This window comes from Odontesthes bonariensis, chromosome 14, assembly GCF_027942865.1.
Source record: "Odontesthes bonariensis isolate fOdoBon6 chromosome 14, fOdoBon6.hap1, whole genome shotgun sequence".
Taxonomy (NCBI): Eukaryota; Metazoa; Chordata; class Actinopteri; order Atheriniformes; family Atherinopsidae; genus Odontesthes; species Odontesthes bonariensis.
The window spans coordinates 37,534,196-37,558,287 of NC_134519.1; the positions used below are offsets into that span (position 1 = coordinate 37,534,196).

The following is a 24,092-nucleotide window of genomic DNA, read 5'->3' on the forward strand; positions in this document are numbered from 1 at the left end:
AGGAAAACATCAGTCAGGGAAATGTGAGTGTGGGGAAGATGAGACAATTGAACATGTTATTTTATATTTAAGGAATTATCAGGCTCAGAGAAATAATTTAGTTAGAAATCTTAGTAGAATGAAAATGAAATTGGATTATTGCAAAAATAATCAGGAAGCAGAGGATATCAGATTATTTTTTATTATTTAAAACAGTGTAAGTTGTATAATAGAATTTAGTTTATGTAAATATGTAAGAGTATAAATATGTAAGAGTATATAAATGAGTGTATCTGTGGATGTGGATGTGTGTGTGTGTGTGTGTATATGTATATATATATATATATATATATATATATGTATATATATATATATATATATATATATATATATATATATATATATAAATAAATATAGACTTAGGTAGTTGTCATGTGATCCACACTCCTTACCAGTTGGTGGCGGTAATGCTTCCATAAGTTGTTTGCCAACTGCCATAAAAAAAAACGAAAAAGAGAGAGAGCGAGTCACATGTCCTGGTCACATGACTTGGTTGTCCCGGAAAAGACGTGTTGGTGGTGTCCCAGCTTCGGCAACATCGTCTATCAGTAAGTAGGAGAAGTATCGTAAGGGTTTTGACTCGTGGAATGTGAAGAATTTGCAGTCTCCCCGTGTATCACCGCTATTATATTATTATTATTATATGGCGAAACGTCCAAATACGAGTTGTGTTTGATTCAGTCACGTGTTCTATTAGCTCTGTTAGCTCTGTTAGCTGAGCTGTGCAGCCACACAGCAGCTAACAAGCGGGGTTCAGTCTGTCCTCCTCCTCCTCTGTCCTCCTCCTCCTCTGTTCTCCTCCTCCTCTGTCCTCCTCCTCTTCTGTTCTCCTCCTCCTCTGTCCTCCTCCTCTGTTCTCCTCCTCCTCTGTCCTCCTCCTCTGTTCTCCTCCTCCTCTGTCCTCCTCCTCTTCTGTTCTCCTCCTCCTCTGTTCTCCTCCTCCTCTGTTCTCCTCCCCTGTCCTCCTCTGTCCTCCTCCTCTGTTCTCCTCCTCTGTTCTCCTCCTCTGTTCTCCTCCTCTGTTCTCCTCCTCTGTTCTCCTCCTCCTTTCTCCTCCTCTGTCCTCCTCCTCTGTTCTCCTCCTCTGTCCTCCTCCTCTGTTCTCCTCCTCTGTCCTCCTCCTCTGTTCTCCTCCCCTGTTCTCCTCCTCTGTCCTCCTCCTCTGTTCTCCTCCTCTGTCCTCCTCCTCCTTTCTCCTCCTCTGTCCTCCTCCTCTGTCCTCCTCCTCTGTCCTCCTCCCCTGTCCTCCTCCTCTGTTCTCCTCCTCTGTCCTCCTCCTCTGTTCTCCTCCCCTGTCCTCCTCCTCTGTCCTCCTCCTTTCTCCTCCTCTGTCCTCCTCCTCTGTCCTCCTCCTCTGTTCTCCTCCTCTGTCCTCCTCCCCTGTCCTCCTCTTCTCCTCCTCTGTCCTCCTCCTCCTCTGTTCTCGTCCCCTGTCCTCCTCCTCTGTTCTCCTCCTCTGTTCTCCTCCTCTGTTCTCCTCCCCTGTCCTCCTCTTCTCCTCCTCTGTCCTCCTCCTCCTCTGTTCTCGTCCCCTGTCCTCCTCCTCTGTTCTCCTCCTCTGTTCTCCTCCTCTGTCCTCCTCCTCTGTCCTCCTTTGTCCTCCTCCTCTGTCCTCCTCCTCTGTTCTCCTCCTCCTCTGTTCTTCTCCTCCGTTCTGTAAGAGGAATCCAGCCGTTAGCTGAACTGTCTCCATCATCCTGGTGTAGCTCGTCTCCATCGCCCTTGCGTCCTCGTCTCCATCATCCTGGTGTAGCTCGTCTCCATCGTCCTCGTCTCCATCATCCTGGTGTCTGTTCTCCTCCTCTGTCCTCCTCTTCTGCTCTCCTCCTCTGTTCTCCTCCTCTGTTCTCCTCCTCCTCTGTCCTCCTCCTCTGTTCTCCTCCTCCTGTCCTCCTCCTCTGTCCTCCTCCTCTGTCCTCCTCCTCTGTCCTCCTCCTCTGTTCTCCTCCTCTTCTGTTCTTCTCCTCCGTTCTGTCAGAGGAATCCAGCCGTTAGCTGAACTGTCTCCATCATCCTGGTGTAGCTCGTCTCCAACGCCCTCGCGTCCTCGTCTCCATCGCCCTCGCGTCCTCGTCTCCATCATCCTGGTGTAGCTCGTCTCCATCATCCCGGTGTAGCTAGTCTCCAACGCCCTCGCGTCCTCGTCTCCATCGCCCTCGCATCCTCGTCTCCATCATCCTGGTGTAGCTAGTCTCCGTCATCCTGGTGTAGCTCGTCTCCATCGCCCTCGTCTCCATCGTCCTGGTGTAGCTAGTCTCCATTGCCCTCGCGTCCTCGTCTCCATCATCCTGGTGTAGCTCGTCTCCATCATCCTGGTGTAGCTCGACTCCATCATCCTGGTGTAGCTCGTCTCCATCGTCCTCGTCTCCATCATCCTGGTGTAGCTCGTCTCCATCATCCTGGTGTAGATCGTCTCCATCATCCTGGTGTAGCTCGTCTCCATCGTCCTCGTCTCCATCATCCTGGTGTAGCTCGTCTCCATCATCCTGGTGTAGATCGTCTCCATCATCCTGGTGTAGATCGTCTCCATCATCCTGGTGTAGCTTTTCTCCATTGTCCTGGTGTAGCTAATCTCCATCGCCCTCGCGTCCTCGTCTCCATCATCCTGGTGTAGCTCGTCTCCATCATCCTGGTGTAGCTCGACTCCATCATCCTGGTGTAGCTCGTCTCCATCATCCCGGTGTAGCTAGTCTCCAACGCCCTCGCGTCCTCGTCTCCATCGCCCTCGCATCCTCGTCTCCATCATCCTGGTGTAGCTCGACTCCATCATCCTGGTGTAGCTCGTCTCCATCGTCCTCGTCTCCATCATCCTGGTGTAGCTCGTCTCCATCATCCTGGTGTAGCTCGTCTCCATCGCCCTCGTGTCCTCGTCTCCATCGTCCTCGTGTAGCTCGTCTCCATCGCCCTCGCGTCCTCGTCTCCATCGTCCTCGCGTCCTCGTCTCCATCGTCCTCGCATCCTCGTCTCCATCGTCCTCGTGTAGCTTGTCTCCATCGTCCTGGTGTAGCTCGTCTCCAACGCCCTCGCGTCCTCGTCTCAATCATCCTGGTGTAGCTTGTCTCCAACGCCCTCGCGTCCTCGTCTCCATCGCCCTCGCGTCCTTTTCTCCATCATCCTGGTGTAGCTCGTCTCCATCATCCTGGTTTAGCTAGTCTCCATCATCCTGGTGTAGCTATTCTCCATCGCCCTCGCGTCCTCGTCTCCATCATCCTGGTGTAGCTCGTCTCCATCGCCCTCGCGTCCTCGTCTCCATCATCCTGGTGTATCTCGTCTCCATCGCCCTCGCGTCCTCGTCTCCATCAACCTGGTGTAACTCGTCTCCATCGCCCTCGCGTCCTCGTCTCCATCATCCTGGTGTAGCTCGTCTCCATCATCCTGGTGTAGCTATTCTCCGTCATCCTGGTGTAGCTCGTCTCCATCACCCTCGTCTCCATCATCCTGGTGTAGCTCGTCTCCATCGTCCTCGTCTCCATCGCCCTCGTGTCCTCGTCTCCATCGCCCACGCGTCCTCGTCTCCATCGCCCTCGCGTCCTCGTCTCCATTGTCCTCGCGTCCTCGTCTCCATCGTCCTCGTCTCCATCGCCCTCGCGTCCTCGTCTCCATCGCCCTCGCGTCCTCGTCTCCATCGCCCTCGCGTCCTCGTCTCCATCGCCCTCGCGTTCTCGTCTCCATCGTCCTCGCGTCTTCGTCTCCGTCGTCCTCGCGTCTTCGTCTCTATCGTCCTCGCGTCCTCGTCTCCATCGTCCTCGTCTCCATCGTCCTCGTCTCCATCGTCCTCGCGTCCTCGTCTCCATCGCCCTTGCGTCCTCGTCTCCATCATCCTGGTGTAGCTTGTTTCCAACGCCCTCGCGTCCTCGTCTCCATCGCCCTCGCGTCCTTTTCTCCATCATCCTGGTGTAGCTCGTCTCCATCATCCTGGTTTAGCTAGTCTCCATCATCCTGGTGTAGCTCGTCTCCATCGCCCTCGCGTCCTCGTCTCCATCATCCTGGTGTATCTCGTCTCCATCGCCCTCACGTCCTCGTCTCCATCATCCTGGTGTAGCTCGTCTCCATCATCCTGGTGTAGCTCGTTTCCATCATCCCGGTGTAGCTAGTCTCCGTCATCCTGGTCTAGCTCGTCTCCATCGTCCTCGTCTCCATCATCCTGGTGTAGCTCGTCTCCATCATCCTGGTGTAGCTCGTCTCCGTCATCCTGGTCTAGCTAGTCTCCGTCATCCTGGTGTAGCTTTTCTCCATTGTCCTGGTGTAGCTCGTCTCCATCATCCTGGTGCAGCTCGTCTCCATCATCTTGGTGTAGCTTGTCTCCATCATCCTGGTGTAGCTAGTCTCCAACGCCCTCGCGTCCTCGTCTCCATCGCCCTCGCGTCCTTTTCTCCATCATCCTGGTGTAGCTCGTCTCCATCATCCTGGTGTAGCTCGTCTCCATCGCCCTCGCGTCCTCGTCTCCATCATCCTGGTGTAGCTCGTCTCAATCATCCTGGTGTAGCTATTCTCCGTCATCCTGGTGTAGCTCGTCTCCATCGCACTCGCGTCCTCGTCTCCATCATCCTGGTGTAGCTCGTCTCCATCATCCTGGTGTAGCTCGTCTCCGTCATCCTGGTGTAGCTCGTCTCCATCATCCTGGTGTAGCTCGTCTCCATCATCCTGGTGTAGCTCGTCTCCATCGTCCTGGTGTAGCTAATCTCCATCGCCCTCGCGTCCTCGTCTCCATCATCCTGGTGTAGCTCATACAGGGTCACCAGGATGATGGAGTCGAGCTACACCAGGATGATGGAGACGAGCTACACCAGGACGATGGAGACGAGCTACACCAGGATGATGGAGACGAGTATGAGGAGTATGAGGAGTCGGGCTGCTTGTGTTCGCCTGCAACTCACTATTCCTTTGAGTCATAGAATTTAGATTTTCTTGACTTGCCCGAAAACAAAAAATGGATGAAAAACAGTTTAACTACTTCAAGAAGTTGAGATGCTGTATAAAATGTAAAAACACAATGATTTGCAAATCTCATAAACCAATATTTTATTCCCGATAGAACATAGAAAACATCAGATGTTGAAAGTGATTAGTTCATCTTGAATTTGATGATGACATCTCACAAAAGTTGGGACAAGTCCATGTTTCCCACTGTTTTGCATCCCCTCTTCTTTGAACAAAGTCTGTACATCTGGATTCTAGCTGCTTGACAGGCTTCAGTCTTCTTTGTTGTGTTTGGTGTTTCAGCTGAAAGGCGTCCACTGCAGGCATGCTTCATAATTCTACATTGAGCAACAGTTTTCTAATATTGCTTCAATCTTTTATTACAGGGCCAGTTTATTACAGGGCCACACCGAGACAAAGGAGACAAACAGCTGTTCACAAAGCAGGAACCCTAACGGTGCGTTCACACCAGACGCGGTCGGGCGACGTGATTACATACAAAGTCAATGCAAAGACGCGATTAGACGTGGATTCGAGCCGGCGGCGCGGTGAGGCGCGGTGGGGTGGCGCAGTGAGGAGCGGTGAGGCGGTGCGGTGATGCGATGCGGTGGCCGCCGCGCGAGTGAAAATATGCAATTCGCGCGAGTTCAAAAAATCCAACTTTGGCGAAATATTCGCGTCAGACAGCCTATCAGCGTTGAGATTCTGGACGACAGTGACGTGGAGACAGATGGACAGGCGCTCCGCAGCTGAAATGGAGTCGTGTCTGTGACATGCAGATGGGACTGCAGATGGAAATTAGCTTCTAAGCTACAATCTGGTGCAGGTCATCTCTTTACTTTGTAATTAATGTACTTTGCACATGGTCCCTGACTAAATAAAATAAAAAAATTAAATCACCGCCTTCTCCAGGAGTTCCGTCTGGATGACGGCCGCCTCCAGCGGCACCCCAGGCCCACCAGGACCCAGCCCGACGACCCGCTCGGGAGGACCGGCGCCGCGATCTCTCGGCAGGACACCAACCACAGGCGCCCCGCAGCTGAAACGGAGCCGCGGCCCAGCTGCGGCGCGCCTGCAGCCGGCGTCCCGCCGAGAGATCACGGCACCGATCCTCCCGAGCAGGCCACCAAACTGGGTCCCGGCGAGCCCGAAACACCGCTGGAAGCGGCCGCCACGGGAGGATCGGTGCCGTGATCTCTCGGCGGGACGCCGGCTGCAGGCACTCCGCAGCTGGGCCGCGGCTCCGTTTCAGCTGCGGGGCGCCTGTGGGTGGTGTCCTGCCGAGAGATCGCGGCGCCGGTCCTCCTGTGGCGGCCGCTTCCAGCGGTGTTTCGGGCTCGCCGGGACCCAGTTTGGTGGCCTGCTCGGGAGGATCGGTGCCGTGATCTCTCGGCGGGACGCCGGCTGCAGGCGCCGGTCCTCCCGAGCGGGTCGTCGGGCTGGGTCCTGGTGGGCCTGGGGTGCCGCTGGAGGCGGCCGTCATCCACACGCAACTCCTGGAGAAGGCGGTGAAATTATCCGAGCTGAATGCACCACCGGATGATGTCACTGATCCAGACACGACGGCGTGTGCGTTTCAGACGAATCTTGGACTGCCACAGCAGGTACAAGGACGCGATCAGCCATGGATAGCCCCTTGAGCTATTCACTCGTTTTTTACTCGCGCGAAAGAGGCGTTTGAGGCGATGGAATTTAATTTACACCTGCGGCAACGATCGCGCGATGAAGGCGGTGCGAATATTCGCATCGCGTTTGGTGTGAACGCACCGTAATGCTGTGAGGAGACCGTGATAACCACCACACCACTGTGTAGACCCTTAATGAAAATAGCATGTACCTATTAATGATGGTATAAAGGGATGTATGTGTAATCAGTTGCTTTCCTTTGAAAGTTTAAAGTTCCCCCCTTGCAGAGATGAGCTGGTGTGTGCTGGATGAGGAGCAGTTCCATCAGTGCTGTTGGCTCTTTCTTCAACAGTCGGAGCAGCTCAGAGATGGCTGGAGCTGGGAAGCAGTCCAGGTGAGGAGGTGTGTACCATCACACTTAAGGGCGGTTTATGGTCGGAAACCAGGTCGTCTGCGTGTGTGTCGCAGTTAACGCAGACATGCCCCCCCCCCCCCCCCCTTACGCAGACACTCTGGTGCACCTCCCCAAAATTGTAACTCACCGCAGACAGTGCCGCAGACATCGCCGCAGGGAGGAGAGAAAGGAGGCCTCTGATTGGTCAACTCTACATCCGCTCTACACTATGCGTATTTCCGGTTTGCTAACCAGCTAATGGTGACGCTAACCGTGACCATTCTTTCGCCTCTCTGCCAGCTCCAGTAGTACCAATATTTCTTCTATTTCTAGATCGATCAGCTGCATCTCAATCAAAGTGCGCATTCGTCCAGTCGCCATTGTTGTTGAATGACCTCCGTAACCGGAAGAGAAACACGCCACCCACCACACCCACAATCCTAGCTTGTTTGTGATTGTCCCTCTTGCGTTGTGGCGTGGAATTAACATAGCGCAGACCGCGCTTCAAAATTGGGCATAAATCAAAAATAACTGCGTCATGTCTGCGACAAGCTCACTGCGACACTGCTGCGAGAGTATACACGGCCCTTTTAGACTGCAGACTGTGCCTGGAAGCCTGCTGAGAGTTTCACCATAGTTTCCTATCCTGGCTTCAGGGTTCAACGGAGGGCTACCTGAGGAAGACCGCTCTCAGGTCAGTCCCTGCTGACTGGATCACCACACAGAAACACCAATCTCACTCCAGCCTTAAATCACAGGGAGAGGAAAAGGTAACTTTTAACTTTTAAGCGGCCACAAATGGTAACTGAATAGCCGACAGAGCTGCTGTACATAATGAATTCCACTGTCTCTATACTCCCACAGTTGGTTGCCTCGGTTGATCCTGACTTCCTCATAGAAGATGAAGATGATGGCATCTGTACAGTGTGTGAAGGCAGCAGCCTGGTGCTTCAGTATGAGTATCACATCCTGTACTCTTGCAGCTACAGCACTCCTGTGCTGTATTTTCGAGCCTCCACGCTGGGTTAGTTCCATATCGGAGGGTCATTGCACATTCATTGCCTACGTTTGTGTTATGTTGCCTTGTAAAATGCACAGGTAGAGTTTATTGATGAGTGATGGTTAACATTGGGTAATCATTTAAGTTGTATAGTTTCAAAGGTATTATGTGATGGTTTGAAACAAGTCAGCTTAACACTGGTATGCACTGCATCCATGTAAGTCGAATTAGCTTTCAAAAGCCCAAGTAACTCCTGAAATGAGACCTCAGATCCAGATGAGTTGAAGTGGACATCTCAAGAATGCACAGCAGGTACAAAACTGAGAAAAAGGAGATGGAGGTTTAAACTATTTTTTTCCCTTGATCATCATGCCAAGTGTGAGATCAGTGGCCGATAAATGGATGAGCTTGATGAGGATAAATGAAAGTACCATTGACTTGATTTGAGATGTTCTGGCCTCATCAGGTGACTTGTAACTCAACTGATTAGTTGGCGTTTTGTGTACAGAGGCTGTAGGTCCTTGGCAAGTCCTGCCCTGTGGCCCTTTGCTTGATGTCATCTCACCTCTGTCTGACCACCTTAAAGGATATTGAAGCATACTGTTTTACCAGCATCAGATATTTGACCTGTACTGCTGCCTAAAATGTGTCAAACCCCCACTATTGAAAGTACTCTGCTTTCAAAGTCTTAAACATCCCTTCACTTGTCTGGATGAGGTGAAAGTGCACATGATGATAAGAACAACAAGATCAAAGACCGTAACAATGATAACATAGTCTTATTCAAACAGATTCTATGAACATTGTATATTTAGTTGGCTTCTTGGGCTGAAAGAGTAAAATAACCACAGATGAATAATCCCAAACAGACAAGAGAGATAAAGTCTTTTGAATTTCCTTACTGTCTTGATTTTATTCTGATGAGCCAAAACATTATGACCATCTAGCAAATATACCGTTACTCTTTTAAATGCCTCCACCTTTTTCGAGTTGAGAACCATCGCCTCAGATATAGAAGAGCTGACTTTCAACTCAGCCGCTTCACACTCAGCTGCAAACTGCTCCAGTGCGCGCTGAAGGTCCTGGCTGGAAGAAGCCGACAGAACCACATCATCCGCAAAAAGCAGAGATGTGATCCTGAGGTTCCACACCTTGAGATCCTGTTCATGAAAATCCTTAACAGGATCGGTGACCTCCCCATGAGCTGTCACCTTACCGTGGTGGGGGGGGGGGGGGTTTGCGTGCCCCAGTGAGTCTGGGAGCTATGTTGTCTGGGGCTTTAAGCCCCTGGTAGGGTCACCCATGGCAAACAGATCCTAGATGAGGGACCAGACAAAGAACAGCTCATAAAACCCCTATGATGATGGACAATGTTGGACACCGTGTGCCCTTGCCCGGACGCGGGTCACCGGGGCCTCCCCCTGGAGCCAGGCCCAGGGGTGGGGCCCGCCAGCGAGCGCCTGGTGGCCGGGTCTGTGCCCGTGGGGCTCGGTCGGGCACAGCCCGAAGAAATTACACGGGTCCCCCTTCTGACGGGCTTACCACCCGTGGGGTCGGGTGCAGTGTGAGCTGGGCGGCAGCCGAAGGCGGAGACCTTGGCGGTCTGATCCTCGGCTACTGAAGCTGGCTCTTGGGACGTGGAACGTCACCTCTCTGCTGGGGAAGGAACCTGAGCTGGTGCGCGAGGCTGAGCGGTTCCGGCTAGATATAGTCGGACTCACCTCGACGCATGGCTTGGGCTCCAGAACCAGCCTCCTCGAGAGGGGTTGGACTCTCTTCCACTCTGGAGTTGCCCGCGGTGAGAGGCGTAGAGCAGGTGTGGGCATACTTATTGCCCCCCGGCTGTGCGCCTGTACATTGGGGTTTACCCCCGTAGACGAGAGGGTAGCCTCCCTGCGCCTTAGGGTGGGGGGACGGGTCCTGACTGTTGTTTGTGCTTATGCATAGAGATGCGCGGTTGGCGGTTGAATCCGCGGAGCCTGCGGATTAACCGCGGATCGGGCGGATGACACGCCGAAAAATCGTATTTTAATTAAATTCGGGCGGGTTGCGGTTGAAGCACTGAAAAAAACAAACAAAAAAAACACATAATTTTCCAAAGGTAACGAACGAAAACATACATTATGACAAAGATCAAAGATGGCAGCGGCAGCAAAGTTAGTGCGAGAGAGGCTTAAGACGGGTGATCTTAAAACGAAACCTAAAGAAGAAAAGTGCCGTTTGGGAAAAATTCCACGAGGTGATCAATTCGGATGACACCAGTATGTGATTTGCAAAACTTGTGAATGCGTATATGTTATCCACTACATAGTAGTAGGCGGACTTATTGGCAAGATATAATGAACTACGCTGTTTGAAAAAGCCGATACAAATAGCCAAGGCACCTTCAATAGATACCTATCGGCGGATGGCGGGCGGGTTCGGTTTTGAAAATCGGTGAAAAAATGTTTGTGCAAATGGATAGCGGGCGGATATATATTTTTTGCAGCGGTTGCGGATGGGAAAATACGTCATCCGCGCATCTCTACTTATGCACCGAACAGCAGTTCAGAGTACCCACCCTTTTTGGAGTCCCTGGAGGAGGCACTGGAGAGTGCTCCTCCGGGAGACTCCTTCGTCCTGCTGGGGGACTTCAATGCTCACGTGGGCAATGACAGTGAGACCTGGAGGGGCGTGATTGGGAGGAACGGCCCCCCCGATCTGAATCAGAGTGGTGTTTTGTTGTTGGACTTCTGTGCTCGTCACGGACTGTCCATAACAAACACCATGTTCAGGCATAAGGGTGTCCATATGTGCACTTAGCACCAGGACACCCTAGGCCGCAGCTCGATGATCGACTTTGTGGTCGTATCGTCGGACTTGCGGCCGTATGTCCTGGACACTCGGGTGAAGAGAGAGGCGGAGCTGAGGTTGCCGAGGTGGTTAAAAAACTCCTCGGTGGCAAGGCCCCGGGGGTGGATGAGGTCCGTCCTGAGTTCCTCAAAGCTCTGGATGTTGTAGGGCTGTCTTGGTTGACACGCCTCTGCAGCATCGCGTGGACATCGGGGGCGGTGCCTCTGGACTGGCAGATCGGGGTGGTGGTCCCCCTCTTTAAAAAGGGGGACCGGAGGGTGTGTTCCAACTAAAGGGGGTCTATTCGGGGGTACTGGAGAGGAGGATCCGCCGGATTGTCGAATCTCGGATTCAGGAGGTGCAGTGTGGTTTTCGTCCTGGCTGTGGAACAGTGGACCAGCTCTATACCCTCGGCAGGATCCTGGAGGGTGCATGGGAGTTCGCCCAACCGGTCTACATGTGTTTTGTGGACTTGGAGAAGGCGTTCAACCGTGTCCCTCGGGGACTCTTGTGGGGGGTGCTCCGGGAGTATGGAGTGCCGGACTCCTTGATATGACCGGTGTCAGAGTTTGGTCCGCATTGCCGGCAGTAAGTCGGACATGTTTCCTGTGAGGGTTGGACTCCGTCAGGGCTGCTCTTTTTCACCGATTCTGTTCATAATTTTTATGGACAGAATTTCTAGGCGCAGCCAGGGCGTTGAGGGGGTCCGTTTTGGCGACCTCAGAATCGGGTCTTTGCTTTTTGTGGTTCTGTTGGCGTCGTCGGGCTGTGACCTTCAGCTCTCACTGGAGCGGTTCGCAGCCGAGTGTGAAGCGGCTGGGATGAGAATCAGCACCTCCAAATCTGAGACCATGGTCCTCAGCCGGAAAAGGGTGGAATGCCCTCTCCGGGTCGGGAATGAGATCCTTCCCCAAGTGGAGGAGTTCAAGTATCTCGGGGTCTTGTTCACGAGTGAGGGACGAATGGAACAGGAGATTGACAGGCGGATCAGTGCGGCGTCAGCAGTGATGCGGGCTCTGCACCGGCCCGTCGTGGTGAAGAAGGAGCTGAGCCAGAAGGCGAAGCTCTCGATTTACCGGTCAATCTATGTTCCTACCCTCACCTATGGTCACGAGCTGTGGGTAGTGACCGAAAGAACGAGATCGCGAATACAAGCGGCCAAAATGAGTTTCCTCCGCAGGGTGTCTGGGCTCTCCCTTAGAGATAGGGTGAGAAGCTCGGTCATCCGGGAGGGGCTCAGAGTAGAACCGCTCAAGGGCGTCAGTTTGGTTTTAGAAGTGGTGGGGACAAAAAACGTAATGCATTCTATGCCCCCCACGGACCACCCACCATCCAGCACATTAAAAAGTAACGCATTCTAGATCGATTCCAGCGTCATGTTTAATAAGCGGCCCTTTTTTTGATGAACGCATACAGAGTTTATAAAATATATCCTTTAATTTCATGTTTCCATATCATTATGATATGATTCGAAAGCATGTATTTATTCATGAATTAATTACTGTTAATTAATTACGCTACTGTACTGTTTGTAAGAAAGAACAGTGAAAATGATCTGAACAACAGAAAAAGGGGAAAAGTGCAACTGCAACTGCAGTTGTTAGTCCGGACAGACTATCAAAACAAACACAGACTTCGGCCAACGGGCCCTATAACTGAGCAGAAACCTGTCGTCTGTGGGGCTCCTCATTCCTCCTCATCGAGCCTCTCACTACCACGTTTCCATCAACTACATTTGACACTGAGCATATACAGAATGTTATTTTCAGGAGTTGCTAAAAAAAAAACAAGCAAATAACTAGCTTAACGTTTCCTTGGCTAACCTAATACTAAAATGCTAACGCTGCACGCGGAGACTTCATAGCCACCATGGCAAATTATATTCATAATATTATAGTCTACACATGACAAATATTTAACACACATTTCACACACAGACAATATTTCAGATGATTTCTATGGATCGTATATTTGCTTATCATTACAAAACATGAATGTGGAAGGCTATTGAGTAGCCTACTGATAAAAATAAAACGTTAGACAATTTACCTTGATAACTGTGTATATACTCCACAAAGAACTTGTACCCTTTCCTCAGCCTGGACTGTGGTGTTGGTGAGTGTGACTCCACGATCCTGTGTATATCCTCTAAAGTTATCCTTGGAAGAACCACCAGCGAAGTTGCGAAGAAACGCTGCATTTTTGTTTGTGTAGAAGTAGCTCTAAATGAGTTTCGCCGGGAAAGAGGTTTACCCGGGGTCCGTTTCACAAAGCAGGTTCCACCAACTCTGAGTCTATTCCTGATCTCTGAGTTGCTCTACTCTGAGATAGAAAATTCTGAGTTTTCGGTTCCAGAAACGCTGATTTGAGTGAGTTTAATCAACTCTGAGTAGGACCTTGAGTTTAGCGTGTGCGCCACAACTTTAAAAAGCCAGCATCAATGGAGCCCCGATTCGACGAGTCACCATGGCAACGGGGAAGAGGAGGGGCTACGTTTTTCACCAACCTCGAATTGGAAATCTTAATGCGCTCATACGGCGAGTTTCAATACGTTTTTAGAAATAAGTGCAACACCGCTGCAGCAGCAAAAGCGTAAGTTTAAATGTAGTCCTTTGCAATCCCAATAATATTACAGGGAAACTGCTTGAATGGTAGCCCATTCATTTATTTCATTTAGGTGCAATCCCGCAGGGGAGAAGCGCACAATGGCAGCAGTTTAAGATGAAATATAAAAACATTGTTCAAACAGGTGAGACCTCGGCATGGAGGTACCTCATTCTGATCATGTTTTACACTGTAAAATAAATATTAAGTGGCTATTTGACTGTGCAGTTATTTTATCCCCAACATAATGCTGTTTTCACACACATAAACTATGTCTTCTCATCTATATCATGTTCTGTTAAATAATTAAGCCAATTTAAACTAACACAGACTTTTACTGAGCCAACAGAAAGAAGGCAGATGCCCGTAAAACGGGTGCTGCCCAGCACCACCACCTCTAACGGGAGGGCAGTGGCTGAGGGAATCCACCCCCAAGACACGAGTGCCTTTATAAAATATAATAGGCCTATATAATTTTTTTTAAGCCTATTCATACAAATATTTATTTGTATTTTATGTCTTTTTTTTCTTTTGTCCCAACAAAATTCCGATGTTGCCACTCAAAAAGATAATTGTCTGGAAATGCAAAAATCTATGCGCAGTCTGATAACCATCTCCTGAGGAATATTTATTTCTCTGCGCAGTAATGCTGCACCTTCATCCACGGGATCGTTGTCAAAGGACATGTTGGTGGAAACAGTCGTCTCCTGCTGTGCCTGATGGACTTCTAGAAGTAGAAGAACTCGCTCTGCTGACTGACTGAATGAATGAGGAAATCAAATGGCTGAAAGAGGGCGGAGACAGAGAGAAACTCAAGGTTTATTGAGTAAAAGTTTCTCTCATTTCAGGGTTAATCAACTCAGAGTTTTCACTAAACCTGCTTCGTGAAACGGACCTCTGGTGTGACGTCATTGGAATGCACCGACTCCGCTGTCATTTTACAACTTCATGTTTCTACAGTGGCTCACAGTCGGCAAATCAGACGACTAAATACCAAATTGGGGTTTTCACATGTTCGTGCGCGCCTATCGCATGATTTAGACTCGACGATTTCGGTTGAGAATGTGGGGATTTTTTTTCGGTCGCATCAGAGCACATCGTGGGGACAAAATTCAAATCATAAATAGTGGGGGGGGACATGTCCCCACCGTCCCCCCCGTAATCGACGCCTGGAACCGCTGCTCCTCCGCATCCAGAGGAGTCAGATGAGGTGGCTCGGGCATCTGGTTAGGATGCCTCCTGGACGCCTCCCTGGTGAGGTGTTCCGGGCCCGTCCCACTGGGAGGAGGCCCCGGGGAAGACCCAGGACACGTTGGAGAGACTATGTTTCTTGGCTGGCCTGGGAACGCCTCGGGGTCCCCCCAGAACAGCTGAAGGAAGTGGCCGGGGACAGGGACGTCTGGCCTTCTCTGCTCAAGCTGCTGCCCCCGCGACCCGACCCCCGGACAAGCGGCAGATAATGGATGGATGGATGGAGGATCGGTGACATGGGGCATCCCTGGTGGGGTCCAACATGCACTGTAAACAAGTTTGACTTGGAGCTAAGAATGCAAAAACAGCTCTTGCTTTGGTTATACAGGCAAGGCAAGGCAAGGCAAGGCAATTTTATTTATAGAGCACAATTCATACACAGGGCAATTCAAAGTGCTTCACAGGGACTGGATAACTCGTAAAAGAGGCTCCAGTACCCCAAAATCAATCAGCACCCCACACACAATGCTTCGGGGAACACAGTCGTAAGCCTTTTCTATATCTACTAAAAACATGTAGACTGGATGGGCAAACTCCCATGATCCCCTCATTAACTCTGCAAGAGTAAAGATCTGGTCCACTGTTCGACGATCTTCTCCTGAATCTGAGGTTCCACAATCGGTCGGCGACTCCTCTCCAACTTTCTTGGGGAGGCTGAATAGTGCGATTCTCCCTGTAGTTGGAACACACTCTCATTTCATACATGCAGAGCCAATTCAGAAACAGTTTCCTAGCTAAGGAAAGCAACAGATTGCACTGAAAACTTTTTGTTTTTCGGTCCAATCTCCCGGCCTGAGCGTGCCTGAGGCGACTGTGGAGAGAAACGACTCCCTTTGAACAGGAAGAAACCTCTGGCAGAACCAGAACCAGGAAGGGTGGCCATCCGCCTCGACCAGCTGGGGTTTGAGAAGACAGAAAGGGGGGGGGGGGGGGGGGAGGGGGGAGGGGGGGTGGCACTGTAACACCATTCAAAGGATATCTGTTGGAACAGGGAAACACAAGTTAATGACCACAATAATGTCACATGTACATAATATCATTTGAGCTTTCCTCACTTTACTCTCTTTTTCCCCCATTTAATTTCTCAAATTATATTATGTACATGTGACATTATTGTGGTCATTAACTCGTGCTTCCCTGTTCCAACAGATATCCTTTGAAGGGTTGAGTGTCCCATTTTACTTTTATTCTTCTTCCCCCTTTTTTTTTTTTTTTTTTTTTTTTTTCATATAGTGCCTGCTGTCCCTGTCTTTAGTCTTCTTGTGCGATGTTTGTTTTTTCACAAATACTTAAAAATCAATAAAAAGATGTGAATAAATCACATCATTAAATTATACTCTGATGCTATGATTAGTTTCATCAACACGCACGTTGACAACATCGTTCCCATGGCAACGGTTGGACTCTTTCACAACCAGAAACCATTGATTGACTTGACAGTTCACGCTGCTCTCAAAGCACGGACCACCGCATACAACACTGCTTCTGACCGCCTCAGGATAAAGGCGCTACAGGGATAAAGTGGAGTCACATTTCCAGTATGGCACCTCCTGGTGTATATGGGATGGAGTGAGATTGTTGTTCATAGAGTACAGTTCAGCATTTAATATCACAATCCCCCACCACCTCTGGGAAAAGCTTAGAGATTTGGGCTTCAGCATATTCTTGTGCAGCTGGATGAACAGTTTCCTGACTGGAAGACCACAGGTGGTGAGAGTGGATGATGTATTGATGATGTAACTCTCGCACTCAACAAAGGGGCCCCCCAGGGATGCGTGTTGAGATCCCTTCTGTACTCCATCTACTCTTCAGGAAAAAAAAAAGTTTCTTCTTACTTTTAAATTATATTTCTAATTTGAATACTGTCTTGTCTATTCTGTGTTGCACAGCCGGGAAGTATTTCACTGTATGTTGTACTAAGTAGAACTGCAAGTGACAAATACAACTCTTGATTATTGACTCTTAAATAGAAATTGGTCCTACTCATACAAAGCCAAAACAAAAAAGTTGTCAATGTAAGAAGACAGATAGCATGGAAACAATGGTGTCTGTTGACCACGTGTAAAGGATGCCGGTCTCTGAATGTGCTTTACGCTGAATGCAAAGATGGGTCAAGTTTTCAGCCTTTCAGTATTTTAGAAGGATGCTCTTGCAGATGTTTTTAATTCTTGTTCTTTCTCATGTCTCAGGGGGAAAGAGCCTGACGTTAGAAGAGGTGTGGGGCTCCGTCCACCCACAGTTTAGGCTTCACCTTCACAACTGTCCTCTGAATGCAATTACTCAGCAGGTAGAGAAAGGTGCATCTCCTTTATTATCATGAGCTTCCTTTGAGGAACTCCACTGACACTGTGTGTGTGTCTCTCTCTCTCTCTATCTCTCTCTCTCAGGAACATCCCCTGCTGGGCCAGCCTTTCTTCTTCCTCCACCCCTGCAGAACAGAGGAGTTTATGAGGCCCCTGCTGCAGATGGCTCAGGAACAGTGCAGGTACCATCACAGCTTGGTTCACTGACACAAAGACACAGGTCATTGCTGATGTTACACATGAAACTGCTGGAAACTCTTCAGTTGTGTCTTCCAGCATTTCTTTAGTGTGCCATGTGTTAGGGCCGTGGTGGGGAAAAAGCCTTGTGAAAGCAACCACCCATTATTGAGTCCAGAAGGGCCGAGACGATTGAAAGTTGTGCTATTAGGCTTTCTCTAGTTCCTGTAGTTTGATTCATTTGTGGTTTATTGAAAATGATCAATGTGTTGATGGGAAGAAGTAAAGTAACCACAACAGATTCTCTGTTTAGAACAAATGGAAACTGACTTCCACACGCAACAATGACTCCTGGGCATTTTTTATGAGTCTCAGCTTTTACAGAACAAATAATAATGTATTATTTCCCGCCTGATGACCCCAATGACATGTTGGTCAGCACTGCTCACTAGTCTATGTCGGGATTATTGGGATCAGGAGGTGCTTCATCAGGCACTGAGCCAGTATTAGAAGGTTATTTTGTGGAATTTAGGGAATTATTCACGGAGTCTGGTCCATTTCATTTGTAGCACAAGTTTCTTGTGTTTCCTTTGAATTCATGTGACTTAATGAATCATTTTAGTCCCCGACTGCTGCTTTGTTTCTGGTTATGCTGGGTGAATGAATGAAACAGAGTTGCAGTTTCAGAGTTCAGATTCAGTGAGGGAGCCAACACACATTTTGGCTCATGGCTGTCCCCTGCTGGAGGATCTGGATTTGTATATGTGCCACAGAATAGAATAACCTTTATCATCCCACAAGTGAGAAAATGTCCCATTACACAGCTCTGTGATGAAGGAATATACACAAAATAAATAAACAAATGCAAGAAAGTAAGTACAAGATGTAACATAAAATAACATCAAATATATGAACATAGTAAGGGCAGGTGAAATAATAAGTAGCAGTGATGATGAGGGATGAGTGAGTTTGCTCAGCTGGTGTTCTGGAGTCTGACAGCTGCCGGTAAGAATGACCTGCGGTAGCATTCCGGCCTGCGGTAGCATCAGGACCTGCGGTAGCATTCCGACCTGCGGTAGCATTCCGGCCTGCGGTAGCATTCCGACCTGCGGTAGCATTCCGAGCTGCCCCCGCGCCACACCGTCACATGCAGAGGGTGGAAGGTGATGTTCCTGATGGATGTTAGCTTAGATAGCATCTTCTCACCCACCTGCTCCATGGGGTCCAGGGGGCATTCCAGGATAGAGCTGGCCCTCTTAATCAGCTTGTTGAATTTCCTCCGGTCCTATTCTGCCATCCCAATGCTCCTGCAGACTCTAGCACAGTGTCATAAAAAGTCCTTGAGAGAGTCCTGTTCAGGTCCTGTAAGGACCCTCTTAGCAGGTGAAGACGGCTGAGGCCCTTCTTGTAAAGTGCATCAGTCCAGTAGCCGACAGTAGCTAACAGTAGCCGACAGTAGCCGACAGTAGCCGACAGTAGCCGACAGTAGCTGACAGTAGCCGACAGTAGCCGACAGTAGCCGACAGTAGCTGACAGTAGCTTATAGTAGCCGACAGTAGCCGACAGTAGCTAACAGTAGCCGACAGTAGCTAACAGTAGCCGACAGTAGCTAACAGTAGCGGTGTCATTGGACAGTTCCTGGATATGGCAGCACGCTGTTGGAGCTAAAGATGCATTTAGTTGTTGGTTTTGCTGCAGCAGTTGGTGTGTGTGTGTGTGTGTGTGTGTGTGTGTGTGTGTGTGTGTGTGTGTGTGTGTGCGCAGGCCAGTGAACTACGTGCTGTCATGGCTCAGCGTGGTGGGCCCTGCGCTGGGTCTTGATGTTCCTCTGAAGTACTCCACCCAGCTCCACCCTGAGGCCTCACCCAGCACAATGGTGCCAGACTGAAGCTCCGCCTGCTGTGTTGGCCTCTCATCCTGGAGCCATATGGAGCACGTTATGTTTAAGAGAATTCTCATTTTTACATGATCTTGGGAACATTTTTTGTAGCCCATGTCAACAGGGACTTTTAATAGCTTACATGTCTGTGTTGATATTGTACATACTCCATGTTCTGAAACCAGGTAACTGCAGCTGGAAAGTTTTGTAGTGCACGTGCAGGCTGTAATTAATCCCTTTTTAAATGTCTCTGTGGAGTCTGAAACAAGGTGAAAATCAATGACAGCCAGAGGTTGGGGTGCTAATTGTGTACCTCCTGATTATGTTATATTTCCATGATGTACTCTGAAGATATGTGAGAATAAATCATTTTTCAACACCTGCAGTGTCTGTGTGGAAGACCGTGATGATGGATGATCATGCTGTGGTAAAGAAAACACAGAACTCTCCAGGAGAAACAGTCTTCATTATCCAAATCTGCCATAAAGACTTTAAAGATCAAATGCAGTGCCACAAGGTTCTCTCCATCCACAAGTCTAACAGCCCGCTCAGACATCCTCAGCTCAGCAGCTGTAACCGTGCAGAAAGGCAGCTTTTAATAGCTGATTTAAAAAAAAAAAAAATCATTTCCTTTTGGGATAAATAAAGCATATTTTCAGTTCGGTTCTGGAATAACTTTCTTTGGAGAGATGAAACTTGGATCAACCTGCAGCAAAAAAAAAATAAAGAAGAAAGTGTGGACACATTAGGAAGAGCTCATCAAATGAATCGTACAGCAAGTGAAAAGGAAACGGGGCAGTGATGGAGCAGACGTGCATGAGTTCCAGTGGTCACCACTTTATTAATGATGTGACCAAAGCAGGTGGATCCATTCACAAGTGTAGGAATTTTTCAAGATAAAGAAGTAAAGATAATTCCAGAATATCCAAGTCCAACATGCATTTTATTTGCTGAAGACTAAACTAACAAACAACTGGAGACAGCTGTGGTAAAAGCCTCTTTGATATGCATGGGTTCCAGACTTCAGTCAGTTCCTTCAAATGATGATCAACAAAAGTGTGAAAATGTTGTGTTATTATCATTATTATCTCCCATGGATTGGACCTCTGTGTGATGGAAACTTGTCTCGGTGTTGGTGAGCCACACATTTGAAAATGTGTCCTTCAGAGTATCAGAAGACATGATTGGACAGCTAAAACCGCCAGGTTCCCCCTCGTCCTGTCTGTGATTGGCCATTATGTCCTCAGTGTTATCAATGGCAGTCTGCTCTCTGAAGTGCCTAAAAATTCTAAACATGTAATTATAAAAACCACTCAACAAAAGACCTAGGATGGACCAGGTTTGTCTAATTTCAGACCAATGTTGAGGCTTCCTTTCCTTTCCAAAATTTTAGAAAAAATAGTTTTTACCCAGCTGAAGGTCTTTTTAGATAGAAGCAATATCATTGAGATGTGGTTTTAAAGCCCGCCACAGCACGGAATCAGCCCTCTCTCAAAAAAAAAAAGAATGACATCTGACTTGCCACAAATTCTGGGGATACTGTTTTTCTTATGCTGTTAGATTTGACTCCAGCCTTTGACACAGTGGACCATAAAATCCTTTTATGTTGCCTGGAACACTGTTGGCATACAATGTTCTGCCTGAGCTGTTACAAGTCTTACTTGGCTGAGAGAAGCTTTATGGGGATTTCATTTCTTCATCTGCCCGCCCTTACCTGTGCCACAAGGCTCAATTCTCTTCTTTTTGCTCTGTATTTACTTCCCTTAGGCTCCATATTGTGTAAATAATAGCATCTCTTTTCGAATTTATGCAGATGATTGCATAATCAGAGTTTTTATCCCAGTTAGTGCTGAGTACAGATAAAGTCATTGTAGTGGGTGAGTTTAAAGGGATAGTTCGCCTCTTTTGACATGAAGCTGTATGACATCCCATATCAGCAACATCATTTATGAACATTTTCTTACCCCCTGCTGCGTCCTGTGAGCAGAGTTCCAGCTGAGTTTTGGGGTCCACGAAGGTAGTCCGGCTAGTTGGCTGGGGTTTAAAAAATAAAGCGTTTTGCTTCTCAAAACAATATGCGTTCAACAGAGTAATACATTTGCATCACGAAATGGTTCTCGATGGAAAAAGTCAGACCTTACAATCGCTTGGCGCTGTTTTTGTCTCCTTGATATCAATGCGTCCAATGTAAACTGTGCAGACCGAAGAGCAGACCGAGCACTCCCCTGCTTCCGAGCAGCAAACACCGTAACAGGTGCAGCTATCGCTAGGTGGCTAGGGAGTGCTCGGTCTGCTCTTCGGTCTGCACAGTTTACATTGGACGCATTGATATCAAGGGAGGCAAAAATAGCGCCAAGCGAAGTGAGGTCTGACTTTTTCATCGAGAACGATTTTGTGATGCAAATGTATTACTCTTTTGAACGCATATTGTTTTGAGAAGCAAAACGCTTTATTTTTTAAGCTCCAGCCAACTAGCCGGACTACCTTCGTGGACGCCAAAACTCAGCTGGAACTCTGCTCACAGGACGCAGCAGGGGGTAAGAAAATGTTCATAAATGATATTGCTAATATGGGATGTCATACAGCTTCATGTCAAAAGAGGCGAACTATCCCTTTAATATTCATGTAGATGTTGAAAATGACAGCCTGAATATGAACTTTAATTCTATATTGGACTCTATTGGATTTTCTCAGAGTGTTCAGGGACCGACTCACTGCCTTAATCACACCCTTGATCTTGTGCTGACTTATGGCATTGAGAGTGAACAGTTAACAGTGTTCCCTCATAACTCTGTCTTATCTGACCATTTTCTGATAACCTTTGAGTTTACATTACTTGACTATACAGTTTCTGAGAAGAAATGTACATATAGAAGGTGTCTATCAGAGGATGCTGTAACCAGATTTAAAGAGTTAATTCCATCATCCTTTTCTTCACTGCCATGTGCAGATATGACAGAGGACGACTACCTAAACTTTACTCCAGCAGCACTTGACTCTCTTGTTGACAGCACTATAGTTTCAATGCGTACAGCACTGGACAATGTTGCCCCTCTGAAAAGGAAGGTAATCAGTCAGAAGAGGTTGGCTCCTTGGTATAATTCACAGCTGCGTGCTTTAAAGCAGACAGCAAGAAAGCTGGAGAGACAGTGGCGTTCCTCTAATTTAGAAGAGTCTCAGTTAGTCTGGAAAGATAGTTTAATAACGTATAAGAAAAGAACAGGAAGAGAAGCTTCTCTTCATTGGCTCCATTAGCCACTCTGTACCTGTCAGCTGCTTCAGGTGAACCCTGGGACAACTAAGCCCTAAGGGCCTTTTTCAGGCCACAACGTTTGGAAGCTGCATATGCAATGGAGGTCTTCAACATGGTCCATTCAGATTCCCCAACCTCCCCCGGCATGTGAAAAAACTTCTCCTGGAGGTGTGAGTTAAAGACCTGATAGACAGGGGCCTCCACCAGACGTTCCCACTTCAGCCTCACTACTCATTTGGGCTAACCAGGTCTGTCTGGCAGTAACCCCCCCCCCCCCCCCCCCCCTCCAAACAAAACCTAACTTAAACTGAACAAAAACATCAAACTATTTAATGTGGTTTGCTGAATATCAGATCTCTCCTTTCCAAGTCTCTGTTCGTGAATGAGTTGATGTGTGATTGTCATATTGATATATTATGTCTGGAAAGATAATAACGTATAAGAAAGCACTTCGTAAAGCTAGAACTGCTTATTAGTCATCATTGATAGAAGAGAATAAGAACAATCCCAGGTTTCTCTTCAGCGCTGTAGCCATTAAAGTGATGATTTCATGAGATTCTGTATCAATAAAATTGTTTCTATCAGAGAGAAGATTAATGGAGTCCTTCCCACTATTTGTGATGTATCATCAGGTACAGCAGCTTTAGAAGTATCTTTAGAACCTGATTTGTATTTAGTCAAAGTCAAGTTTATTTATATAGCACATTTCATGTACAGAACAATTCAAAGTGCTTTACATAAAATAAAAGCATTGCAGCAGGGAGTGGAAGAAGCATTAAAAATACATAAAAGAATATAAAGAGAAACAAATAAAATAATTTAAATGAATTTAAAAACAAGCAACAGTCCAGATAAGTTCAAAGATATCGTGCAGATTTCATGCATAGACACATGAGAACAGAAATGTCTTTAACCTGGATTTAAAAATGTCTCCATTTGGTGAAAGTTTAATCTCCACTGGCAGTTTGTTCCACTTGTTGCAGCGTAACAGCTAAATGCTGCTTCTCCATGTTTAGTCTGGACTCTGGACTGGACCAGCTGACCTGAGTCCTTGGATCTAAGAGCTCTGCTGGCTTTATATTCTCTGAACGGGAGATTGGACCGAAAAAACAAAAAGTTTCAGTGCAATCTGTTGGTTTTCTAAGCTAGGAAATTATTTTTGAATTGGCTCTATATGAACGAATTGGATTATTTTATGAATAATTATGATTACAATTAATTGAATTCCAATTGGCTTGAATTGGACTTTATTATCTAAGTGCCTTGTGATGACATTTGTTTTATTTGGCGCTATATAAATAAAAATGAATTGAATTGAACATATCACAGATGTATTTTGGCCCTAAACCGTTCTGGGATTTGTAAACCATCAGCAGGCTTTTAAAATCTATTCTGTGACTGACTGGAAGCCAGAGTAAAGATTTTGTGGTCTTGGAGTAGAATGAGAGTCTTTTTCATAGAGCTGACTGTTCCTTGGGAGGAATTAGTAGCAGAATCATATGAAAGGAAAAAGCTTAGGTATATGGAGTTGGGGGCAGAAGCAGAGCAGCGAGGATGGAAAGTTAGGATCTGTCCAGTGTAAGTAGGATGTAGAGGATTTGTTGCAAAGTATGTTGTCTCATTGTTGAGGGAGCTGGGTGTAAGTGGACAGAGTGTGAGGAAAATTGTCAGGTTCAAATACCTACAAATTTATAAAGAAGAGAGAGAGAGACGTTTAGGATTTTTAACTCATGAGGAGAGCTGATGAGGAGACAGCTTTTCACAGCTTCTTCCTGATCACTCTGACCATCTCCTCACGCCTCCTCTATTTTATT

General features: G+C 47.9%; 1 protein-coding gene across 5 annotated transcripts; it reads left to right on the forward strand.

Annotated features, from left to right (window-relative positions):
* The first annotated feature begins 511 nt into the window (after window positions 1-511).
* Window positions 512-19,404, forward strand: atg10 (ATG10 autophagy related 10 homolog (S. cerevisiae)). Of its 5 annotated transcripts, none has more exons than XM_075484223.1 (7): window positions 512-587; window positions 6,852-6,979; window positions 7,636-7,749; window positions 7,844-8,003; window positions 16,856-16,953; window positions 17,054-17,151; window positions 18,911-19,404. In XM_075484223.1, the coding sequence occupies exons 2-7, from the start codon at window positions 6,875-6,877 to the stop codon at window positions 19,032-19,034; spliced, it is 699 nt and encodes a 232-aa protein (XP_075340338.1). In that variant the 5' UTR covers window positions 512-587; window positions 6,852-6,874; the 3' UTR covers window positions 19,035-19,404. The 5 variants fall into 5 exon arrangements, with proteins under 5 accessions (XP_075340338.1, XP_075340334.1, XP_075340335.1 ...); XM_075484219.1 differs by lacking the exon at window positions 18,911-19,404 and adding an exon at window positions 17,820-18,904; XM_075484220.1 differs by lacking the exon at window positions 18,911-19,404 and adding an exon at window positions 17,820-18,904 and having other exon boundaries at window positions 526-587; window positions 6,873-6,979.
* The last annotated feature ends 4,688 nt before the right edge of the window (window positions 19,405-24,092 follow it).